The sequence below is a fragment of the Python bivittatus genome, unplaced genomic scaffold (genome assembly GCF_059951505.1).
Source record: "Python bivittatus isolate LINGU-HERP-01145 unplaced genomic scaffold, Pbiv_v1 ctg000160_np1212, whole genome shotgun sequence".
NCBI classification, from domain to species: Eukaryota; Metazoa; Chordata; class Lepidosauria; order Squamata; family Pythonidae; genus Python; species Python bivittatus.
In genome coordinates this window covers 10,630,853-10,642,299 of record NW_028277076.1, presented here as the reverse complement: position 1 = coordinate 10,642,299, position 11,447 = coordinate 10,630,853, and the positions used below count along the sequence as shown (strand labels likewise).

Here is an 11,447-nt window from a genome sequence, read left to right as displayed (position 1 = left end):
CCTGTTCAGAATGGCCTTTTGAAATGCCCTACCAAATTTCTGGGCAAAACAACTTTCTGAATTGCTCTAGGGGAGGGGGAAGAAGGAAGTCTGCAGGCACTCCCTTCTGGGAGATGAATGGGATTGCGGGAGCCAGGGAGGTTGAAAACCCACGGAAAGAGAGAGGTTTGCACCATGAAAGACTATTCACATGCATTCTTGGGCTGCCTTGTGATTAAGTAAATGCAAGACACCCCACTCCTTCCAGAACAATCCTCCCCAGCTCTCTCCTCCTTCAAAAGCAAACTTTTCTTTTACATAATTAAATAAGGACTACTGATGAATTTTTTGGTGCAACTTTTTTTAAAAAAAATATCATTTTGAATTGGCCCCAGAAGGCCACTGGATCCCACTGAAGGGTCTGGACGTTCCTTGGAGCCATCCCCACCTGAGCAGCCGACAGAGATCAAGGCGAAGAAAGCCATCCAGAAGCCTCTGCCAGGGCAGGCGAGCTGCCACAACAGGGTAACGGGGGCCCAGTTTTCCCTTTCTAGGACCCTCCTGGGCTGACCTTCCATCATGGAATCACCTTATCCCCATCTGGAAAATTACGGGGGGAGGGAGGGGAAACGTGCCACAACTCAGACTGTTGAGCAACTATCACTGGTTTCCAACTCTCCAGCCATTCCCAGTTGTTAAAGCATTTTATGGTCTCCGGAACCAAGAATATCTGGAAGTGGACATATGAACTCTCCAACGGGTGTCAAGTTCAGGTCCAGAGAGATCTGGACAATCATCTGCATGAATTCGAGCCCTAAATTGCAGCAAGTCCATGAGACCAAAGCCAACGCAGGCTTTCTGCACCCCCTTGAGGAAAAAGGGGGGGGTCGGGAAGGCTGCGGGGACTCCCTCCACCCCCCCCCCCCCCAATCGAGCTCCTCTAAACTTTCCCGGGGCAGACGAGGCGCCTTTGTCTGCGGTATCCAGAGAAGGGACCCGGCGGGCTGCGGGAGGCTCTGCGGGCGAGGCGAAGCGACCCCAGCCCTGGAAGGACCGGGGCAGCCAAGGCGGCGGGGGAGGGCGGCGGGTCCTGCCCTCCCGCAGGGCGGCTGGAGCGCCCGAAGGCCCGGCTGCCCGAGCGGGCTCCCCGGCAGAGGCGGGTGGGGCAGGCGCTCGCCCCTCGCGAGGCTGCCTCGCTTTCCCTCTGTGCAGTCGAATGTCCCCCGCCTCGCCTGATGTCACATCCGCTCCCGGCCCTGCTCTCGTGGCGCTGCCTGCCGCCCCTCCCGCCGCCCGCCCTCCCCCGCGCTTCCTCGCCCGACCCCCTCGCCCTCTTCCTCCTCCACCTGCTTTCCCAGGCAAACTTTTGGCAGCGGCGGACGGAGACGCCCTCCCGGCTCGGCTAGCCGCTGCTTCCCGCCAGCGCCTCCCGGCCCAGCGCCACTGAACGGGCAGGCAGGAGGCGGAGTGGCCAGCCGGGCAGCGGAGACGAGCCGGGCCGCCGGGACCCTGCCCGGCAAGGATGCCCCCTGCCTCTCGCCGCCCCGCCTCGGGCTGCTGAGCCGCCCGCCGCCGCCGCCGCCGCCGCCCGGGAGCCCGCCAGCGCCAGCGCCAGCGCCTCCTCGGCAGGGCTGCGAAGGGAGTCGGGAGCGCGGACCCGGCGCGCCGAGTCGCCTGAGAGGAGGACGCGGCCGCCGCCGCCGCCGATGCCCGTGGCTGGAGCCGCGCGCCAAAGCCATGCGACCCGCCCGCAGGCTGCTCAGCCTCCTCTTCCTGCTGCTGATGGGCACCGAGCTCAGCCAGGTAGGCGCCCCCGCCCGCCCGCCCGCCCGCCCGCCCGCCGCCCCCGGGCGGACTTTCCCGCGAGCCCCGCCGGACGCGGCTGCAGCAACCCTGCCGCCCCCCCCCCCCCCGCCCCCGTTCTCCCCGGTGCTGGGAAAGTTGGGGTCCCGCTGGCAGAGCCAGGCGCCCGGAGCCGGCGGGCGCTCTCCGACGTGCTGATCGGCGGCCCGTCCGACCGCCCGCCCGCCTTCCCTTTCGAGCAGCTGGGTGGGGCTTGGGAAGGGTGCCCCGGCGAGATCAGGGAAGGGAAAGGGGAGCGCGGGGCGGCCCCCCAGAGAGGCAGGCAGCAGCCTCCCCTCGCCGAGTCCCCTTCTGCTTTCCTGGCCTACATGAAGGAAGTGAGGAGGGGTCGTTGGGGTTTCGGGCTGGCCAGGGGTCTTTTCGAGAGCAAGAGAGTCTGTTCCAGGGCCCCCAATCCCGCCTTTAAGGTCATGCTGGAACCTTGCCAAACCCCCCCCCCCCCCCGCTTCTTTGAAGGTTTAACTGGAAGAATTTCCACCCCTCAAGGAAGGAGGCTGGCAGGGAGGAATGGAGCCATAGGTGGGTGTCTTTGGAGACCTTCTCTTGCGTGCCAACAGCCCCCCTCCAGCGTCTCAATGCAGAGGGAAGTCTGTTGCTCCTTTTCAAGGTGTGTGTGTGTGGGGGGGGGGGGGAGGTAGCGAATTCGGCATCGGAGCTCTGCCTGGGAGCCAAAAGCGGCATCGCAGAGAAGACCAGCCCTGGCTTGCAGGGAGCGCCTCTCCCTCTGCCCTTCTCCGGCTGTCTTTCTTCTTCCCCGGTTGCCCTTCGGCCTGAAAGACAAATGTACGAGGGACCTGGAACCCCGCTTGGAATGCAGGCCTGCTAATAAGGGCAAGGGGGGTGAGAAAAGGACGGGGACTTGCCTTCGTTTTGCCCTTTTAGTCAAACTGGGAGGACTGGTGAAGCCTGGTGGCTGGCTGCAAAATCAGTTCTGTTGTACTGGTGTTATGCTCTGTGTGTGTGTGTGTGTGTGTGTGTGTGTGCAGGGGAGAGGGGGAGAGTAGCTGTTACTCTCTATCCCAAAGAACTGCGCATGTGCCAGAACTGGACAAAGCCAGGGTGAAGCGGACAAGGCTTGTCCTGAAAGCATGGCTTTCTGGCTTCTTGCCCTGCAGCTTTGGGAATGCCTTGTAGCATCCCAACCCCGTCCAAGCCCAGGTCCCCAGGGTGGAGAAGGTCTCCTTGCCTCCTTGCAGAGGGAGGTCATTCCAGGGACCTTCACCTTGCTGGCAGTGCCCCCCCTTTAAGTGGCAGCCTTCCCCCCTGACCACGGCAGCACGTGCATTCCCCTCCCCCAAAAGCCACCCTTCCTCAAGGGCAGGAGAGCTGCTGTGCCCAGCTCTGCTGTTCTGCCGGGCACCCCATAAAGAGAGTTGGGAAGAGCGGCGGGAGGGGCTGGAGCAGGAGAGAGACCCTAACTCAGGCTGCTCACAGAATACACCCAGCTGGGGGAGAGAACCTCGGCGGCTGCTGTTAAGGCTGAGAAGCCCCGTTCAGGCTCGGGAGCAGCCTCAACCGCTGCAGCTGTTGGATTGCTGATCCCAGCCAGAGCCTGACCTCCGCTGAGGAGGGCCTGACCTCCCTCCCAATGTCCAGGTGCTCTGAGAAAGAGACCGGGATAGGCGGTTCCAGCGGGGGGGGGGGGGGGAATTGAAAGTCTTGGTTTTGCTGTTGTAAGGTTTTCCAAGTGAGGGGAGAATGCAAAATAAATGAATGAGATGGCCACATGCCTTCAAGAATCTTCACGACAGCCTTGCAAGGCAGACCACTAGGCTTCTTTGCACTATGGGGAAGATCTGTCTGGCCGAAATCATCTGTGAATTACTGGCTGAGGCATAATTTGAACTGAGGATCTTTGTGGCTGACGATTCATACTCTGCAGTGATGATGCTACTGTGACTGACAATAGCAGTGGAAAAATGGATTTCTGCACATGTGCGCCTTTCACCATACTTCTTTCCTCTGCTCCCTTTCTGGAACAAAGCTGGGAGGCAGCTGAGTTCTGTTTCTTTTCCTGTAAAAGCCAATTTGTGAACATTTCAGAGTTTCTAGGAGGTTGACCGTTTGCAGTAGACAGTTTGGAGTTTTGGCTGCATCCCCCCGTCTCCATCTTTTCAGAGGAAAGAGTTGGCCCCACATCCTCCCGTGAAGATTCCTATCCTAAGCTGAAATCATTGTTTTGCTTCCCTTGGAATTCCTCAGACTTTTAGGCTAGTCATCAGTGCCCAAAGCCCCCAAACATTTCACTTGCAGTCGGAATGTTGCTTGTGCCACACGCTTCAAATAACCATTATTTTGAGAGGCTGAAAGGACACGCGGGCATGATGGGGAGGGGGAGGGGAGGGTTGTCAGGAATGGGGGAGACAGAATGGCATTTTCCAGAATGCTTCTGATCATGTGCAGAGTACAATCCTTCTCCCTGTCCTAATTGTAAACCCCAGCCCGAAATCTTGAAACTGGCAGAAAATTTATGACGGAAGAAATCCTCTGCAGATTCTTCAGCCATAAAGGCAATTGCAAGGCAGTGCGTGCTTTCGCCACTTGGTGCTCTTTCTGGTCTCGGCACGCGTTGTCAAACTTTGCTCCCCGGACAGCAGTTGGTTCAGACCCATGGGAAGACCGGGGTGGGGCTGGAGGAAGCTCAGAGGTCAAACGCTTGCTTTACATGCAAGAAAGCCCGCAGAGCTCCCCTTTGGCAGGTGGTGGGAAAGACCCTCCTCCATCCAGGTCCCCCATAGGCCGGAGAAGTCTTTTTATGCTCCTGGTCCAGGCAAAAGGCGCAGAGGTCAGCTTAAGGAAACTCGGGCCCCTCTTCCCCCCCCCACCAGGATCCATCATCTTCACCACCCCATGGCTGGCCAAATCTACTGGCACCCCGGAGGCTGGACGCTTGCAAAATCTGTGGCCTGGAGTACTTGCTTAAGGCGTTCAGCAGATTTCAGCCTGCCCCTGATAATTCATCTCTGGGAACTCTGGCGGTGGCAGAAGAGGCCAGAGGTGTCCCTGGTGCCTCTGGCCCGATTGGCTCCTTTGAGCTGGCCAGCTTAGGCGAGGGCAGAGCCTCCCACCTTTCTCAGGCACCACGGAGTTGGCTGGCAGGTGGGCTCCTTTCCTGACATCCATCCCCCGAGGCGGCCATTCCTTACATGAACTTGACTCAGAGAGACAATCAGATAGGGGCCGTGCTGATCTTTAGGTTCTTATTTTGTTTTATTTTTCTACTTCTGTTTGAGATGAGAAGTGAAACATTGCTTTGCATTACCATTTTCTGTAGACCCGGCCTCCTTTTATTCCACACCACCTGCCTTCCAGCTGGAGAATTTGTAACATCAATGCATGCGTAAGTTTATATGTATCCTTTTCCCCACCACTAAACATTCAATAGCCAACGTGCAAAGCCCAAATGCACAGAAATTTAAAATGGGTTCCCCAAATAGCATATTGAAGTTACAGCCCAGTGCCGTTCTGTGCAAACCTATTCACAGCTTAGTTGTGAAGGCAGAAAGAGGGATGTACATCGAAGTGGAAGACCACTGTGCGTATGAAGCCAGCAGAATAAAACCCCAGAGGCAAAACTGGAAGATAAGCAGTGGCTAATAAATCAGAGTTGCCCCACAAATAAGATCTGGGCCTTTGGAACCCCAGATGGGCAGGGGGGAAAGTGGAGAAAGTTGTAAGTAGCAAAAGGGTGGAAATGTGTTTTTGTCGATACTGGCAAGCAGCTGCACATGGGGTAACTCTTGGAAGGGTTCTGCAGCTCCAGTTGGTGCAAAACAGCATCTTGACGTCTAACTAGCACGTGCTACTGGATTGCAGAATGCCCATACTGGAGTATTGGCCCTGGTTGCCAATTGCTTTGTGGGATCCGTTGAAGATGTTGCTACCGACCCCTAAAGCCCTACATCTATCCATTGGAGGGACCGTTTCTCTCCTCACGGACCTCTTTGGGCATTCGGGTCTGCAAGAGAGTCCCTTTAAAGGGTCCTCTGCTGTCCAACCTTGCAGCACAAGCCGAAGCTCACACTAGCCCTGCGTTACTCGGGTGTGGGTCGTGCGTTGGGGCTTTACTTTCTCTACCTTTGGAACATCTTTAAAATGCATCTCTGTATCCTGGATTTTAAATGCCAGTGATTTTCCTATTGTAGTTTTCATTGCTTTTTAAATTAAGCAAATTTCATTGCTTTCGTTTATTTTAAGCTATACACTACCTTGAGTATTCATCTGGAACAGAAAGGTGAGATACAAATGTAATAAACAAGTAGAATCACAGACTCAGGGTTGGAAAGAACATTGGAGATGTTCTAGTTTTCTATCTAGCATTCTAGGTCCAAGGCATTACTTGTTCCTTACCTCTTTTGGCCACATTTAAACCTGACATGGTTTGTAGGGCTGTTGAAATAGAAATCTTTGGTCATTCCCCTAGCAGGAGCTTCTGAAAGCGAAAATATTGGTCTGAGATTAGAATTAAGGAAAACCATAGAAAATTTGCATTCTGGGTTCATTCTTCTGAGGAATTCTGTCCATAATCAGGTTTTGGGTGGTGCCACCACAGAAGCATTCAGGGGCAGAGGGTGAGAAGGCCACCTGGATGTTTGTGGGATGTCATTTTTTTTTATTGTTTATCCTGCCTTTATTATTTTGTATAAATAACTCAAGGTGGCGAAGATACCTGATCCTCCTTCCTCCTCCCATTTTCTCCACAACAATCTTGTGAGGTGAGTTGGGCTGAGAGAGAGGGACTGGTCCAAGTCACCCAGCCGGCTGGTTTCCAGCCTGGTGCCTTCACCACTAGACCAAACTGGGTCATTGAAGACCTGCTGGTCTTTCAGTTGCTGGGTTTGCGTGAACCTTCCCTATTTGAGCCCTGTGGTGTCAGGAGCAAGGCCCATCCCCTTGTCAAGAGGACATTTGGCAGAGCACTCCTGAGGTGGTAAAATCCATGAGATTATATGACTGTGATGAATGCATCAGATTAAGTAATGGGATGCACAACTATGACCTTTCTCCAGAATTTCACACATGTTGACCTGACCTTTAAAGACTAGATTTCTCCATTTGTGATTTAAACACATGGCTGCTTTGTTTTCTGAGAGATGAGGGAGCCTAGTCCCTCCAAAAGTGTAGGATTAGTACTCATCACCCCCAAAGAACTTGCTGGTTGGGAGTTATGGAACCTCTGATTCTATGAAGCTGTCATTTCACATCCTGAGGAATTTGGGGAAAGCAGGATTAGAAGGATTAGTCACGACTGAAACATCGTGGCCTGAGATTGTAATTTAGTCTCATGACTTACAGTGGACTGGCAGCATGAAAGCTTGAACTGACTATGTGGGGCTTACGGAAAAACTTTGCATTGGAAAATGTTCCTATGAATATCATTCAAATTAGCATATTTTCCAGTATTCATAGTTTTCCCTATTGGATGTGAAAAAAACAAACCTTAAACCTACTTAATAAGAAATGAAAAGCTTTGCTGTATCATCATCACCTTCATCTGGAATGTTGGAAATAATGTTGGACAAGAGGCACTACAAAAATAGATGGTTGCAATATAATTTGAGCTTCTCCGTTTTTTAGAACAATCCTCTGAAAATCAAAGATCGTACAACTTTGAAACCATCAACCTCATGTTTGGTGTAAATATTAAAAACTTGACCTTCTGTTGCACTTGCTGATCAACAGAGTGAGGTTTCCCTTACTGTTATTGTCCTTAGACTGGAGAACAAGTCCTTCAAGTTGAACTTCAACCCAGACCCAACTCCTGCCCCCTCTGGGCTCCCCAGGTGCTGGCCGACTGCTATTTGATTGTGACAGCTACTCTCCTCTGCAGTGGGAGGAGAAGCACCCCTTTTCCCAGTGCGGTTTCTGGGCAGGTTTCTGAGCAGCAATGTGGTTTCTGAAACTCTGCAGGAGCTCCAGCTCCTCCCTTGTCTTGCACATCTGGCACATCTCTTTCTTGGACACAACCTAGTCCCAATTTCTGTCTGATTCTTTACATGAATTTCATTCCAAGGCCAAATTAGCCTCTCCAATACTAACCTTGGATGCTTCTAGCCAACGCTGCCCCCTCCTTCTGAGAATGCAGAAAGTTTCATTGAGATATTTCACTGAAAAATGAGAGATTTTTGCCCCTGGGGACAGACTTGTCTTTTCTTGTGACAACTCCAGAAATATGGCTTCACAAACCAGTTCTTGCTTCACATTGGGGGCAGATGGAACAGGCGGGCCAGTGGTATGGGGAGTTCCAGTCCTTCTGATATTAAATCATGAGGTAGCTTAATAAAAAGAAAAGGTGGGGAGAGCTCATGAGAGAGCATCTCATATAAATCTTCACAACATCTCAGACCTTTCTTCTGAAATCTATACATTCAGATCAGCCTTTGACTGAAGTCTAATGGCCATGCAAATCCTCCTTCTTCTCCTTTGCCTCCTCCTCCTTTTTTGCTGCTACTATTACCATCCCCAGCATGTTGTATGGGACCCTCACCTCTGAAGCCTCTTTTCATAATTTCTCATTTTCTGGTTTGTTCTCCCACTCACAGTTTTCTGTGTCTAATGTACCTAGCCAGCCTTTATATGGCTGGGTTATTTGGGGGAGAGGAAAGCGTTCTCCCTTGTATTCCCCTTGCTTGTTTTGTTGTTGTTGTTCAGTCATTAAGTCGTGTCCGACTCTTCGTGACCTCATGAACCACATCGCGCCAGGCCTTCCTGACCTTCACTGCCTCCCTGAGTGGGCTCAGTTTCACGCTCATTGCTTCATTGATGCTATCTAACCATCTCATCCTCTGCCGTCCTCTTCTCCTTCTGCCTTCCATCTTTCCCAGCATCAGGGTCTTCTCCAAAGTCCTCTCTTCGCATTAGGTGGCCAAAGTATCTGAGCTTGAGCTTCATTATCAGTCCTTCCAATGAACAATCAGGGTTGATTTCCTTTAAGATTGACTGGTTTGACCTCCTAGCAGTCCAGGGGACTCTTAAGAGTCTTCTCCAGCACCATAGTTCAAAGGCATCAATTCTTCGGCGCTCAGCCTTCTTTATGGTCCAGCTCTCACAGCCATACATTACTACCTTGCTTGTTTAGAGCCCACCAACTAGCCAGGGCCTCTTACTGCAGTTCATAATTCATTAAAACAATATAAAATAATATAAACCAAGTAAAATAATAAGGGTTTAACTGCATTATTTGCTTGTTTGTTAGACTCATATGTCATCTTTCCTTTGGGACCATAAGGTGGTGCACTGAGCACTCCGTTCTTCTGCCATTCTTACACAGAGCCACCCACTTGGGAGCCTGGTGGTGCTGGGAGCATGAGGCCAGCCCAAGGTCCCCAGGCAGCTTATCTGGCTGGGGAGCTTCAAATGGGGCCTCAAGCCAGTGGTTTTGCCAGCTCTGACCTTTGGGTTCCCAATGTCAGGTGATCAGCAAAAGCCAGGCTGGCATCTTTCTGCTGACGCAAGGATGGCCTGCAGGGGGAAAGGCCCCCCCAGCATTGCGCTTCCATTCTAAGCCTTTCAGTGTCTCCAAATAATGCTTTTCTCCTTTATTATTTATTTCTATGAGCAACGTGCATGTGTGATCAGACTAAAATTAGGCAGAAAAAGATAAGCATGTCCACTGACCCCAAGGGAGCTTCTTGCATAAGCTGGGACCACAGCAGAAGACTTTAGGAAGGAAGGGGGACAGAGGCCCAAAGAACACAGTGGTCTCCATGGAAGGGACGGCTGAAAAAGTCAAGCTTTGCCCCTTTTTTACATGTGTTTAAAAAGTACTGGGGCTTTTGCAGATGACATTTTGACTTTTTTGACCCTGAGGAGCTCCTGGATGAGTGTGGGACACAAGCTTTGGGCTGAAGGTTAGCACACCCTAAGGCCTAAACCCAGTTAACAAAAGACAATGCCTGTATTTTATGAGATACCCAATAAATTTGGGTGGTGGGAGCTTGTCTTTGTAAATCACCCTTTGTGGTCTCCAGACATGCCCGGCCACAGCTCCTACGACATCCCGCCCTTCTGTGAATCTGTATCACCTCCTGAACGGCTTCTCAGGGTGTGCCAAATCGTGCGAAAGGGACAGGCTCAGTTCTGCAGCCTGGCAACCTTTTCTGCAGGAGACCCACCCCAACCACCTTCCGGCCATACAGTACGTGCACGAGCCAACAGGATTGCTCGAGCGCCTTGAATGTTTAGCAGCCACTGTAACAGGCTGGAAATGAGATATAAAACTGCCATGTTTAAATGGCCTGCAGGGAAAGGGCTGAAGCAGGAACAGGCCCCATTTATATTTCTACCCAAAAAGATAAGCAAGAATAACTCAAACCTCTGTTAAGAGAAAGGAGGAAGGCTCCCTTCCTGAGGTCTCGCCTGGGGACTGAAGGCAACTGGGGAACCTGGGGGGGGGGGGCACGTGGTGGCCCGAGAGCAACTTCCCTTGGCAAGCTCATCGCTAAAGAAGTGCACGGATCCCACACCCCACCCATAAGAATTTCTCCAAAATCCTTCGAAAGAAAACGTGGAAGCAAGTTGAGAGTTCAAAAAGTTTTCTGCCTGGCATTCGTTTTTACCTTCCTCAGAATATAAGAAGGGAGAGGACTTTTGAAGTCTGCACCCGCCCACCCGCCGAGCTGGGCGCTGGCCCTGCGTGGCATGAACCCTTCCCAACCAAAGCAGGAAATCCAGTGGAAGAGGGTCCTCAGAACAGCCCACCGCCTCTCTCGCCCTCTGCACATGTCACACAGATGCCCACTCCCATTTCCGAAGATCTCCGTCTCTCTGGGTTGCAGTGAGTCACGGAGGCCCCTCTGCTTCTTCAGATCAGTCCAGACTGAGGCTGCGCACCAGAAGTCAGCAGGACGGGTCTCCTCCCTAGTTAGGTCATGAGTTCTGGGCACGCCACGGCCCCTCCGCCGGGAGAAGGGGCTGACAGTCTTGAAAGCGATTTGTGCATTGATCTAAACGTGCTTTTAAAAAGTCACGCTTAAAGTAGTTCTGCAGGAAGCTGTGCGCAGCATCAGTCCGCAACAAGCGATGGGTTTTCGGTCAAAAACCGTTTGGGGTTAGGAGCGTGTTGTCGTGTCGTGCCTTCGAATCAAAGTGCCCGGACTAGCGACCACAGTTTTCTCAGAGGCATTTTCAGGAGGAGCTCGCCCTGGCCTCCTGCTTCCTGCGGCTGAGAGAAGCAGACTGGCCCAAGGCAGGACCTGAACTCACAGCCTCCTGGTTCTTCGGTTGCTAGCCTGGTACCTCTAACCACTAGGCCAAACTGCTGTCTAGGACCATGTTTGGGGTGGGTTTAACAGAACCGCTTTTCCTCTGGAATATTTCAGCCCGCTTGTTACATCTACTGCACAGTGTGGTTTGATTTCAGTGGTTATTTATCAACGGTTGTTCAACGGCTATTTATGTATCAGGATTTCTACATCCCGCTAATTTCCAAAGGATGCATGTTGAACAAATGCGCTCTGATTATCTGCTTTCTTAAGAACGGTTTGCCCGAGGGACGAGCGCATCTTAGCCATGGGGTATCTTTTTTCTTTTTTTACTACATCCTTTTATTATAATATATAGAAAGTACAATTAAAATGCACAACAGAGTATAGCAAAGAAAGACA

The 11,447-nt window shown here is 52.1% G+C and overlaps 1 protein-coding gene across 2 annotated transcripts in view; it reads left to right on the top strand.

Moving 5' to 3' along the window:
* Positions 1 to 1,280: 1,280 nt before the first annotated feature.
* The window catches only part of OLFM1 (olfactomedin 1), a 48,064-nt gene continuing 37,897 nt past the window's right edge, over positions 1,281 to 11,447 (top strand). Inside the window, exons 1-2 of one of the 2 annotated variants that reach the window (XM_088147228.1) lie at positions 1,281 to 1,782; positions 5,117 to 5,182. In XM_088147228.1, the coding sequence (XP_088003354.1) occupies positions 1,717 to 1,782; positions 5,117 to 5,182 (132 nt within the window). In that variant the 5' untranslated portion in view covers positions 1,281 to 1,716. The remainder of the gene's footprint in view (positions 1,783 to 5,116; positions 5,183 to 11,447) is intronic. The other variant, XM_088147229.1, reaches the window with a different exon arrangement.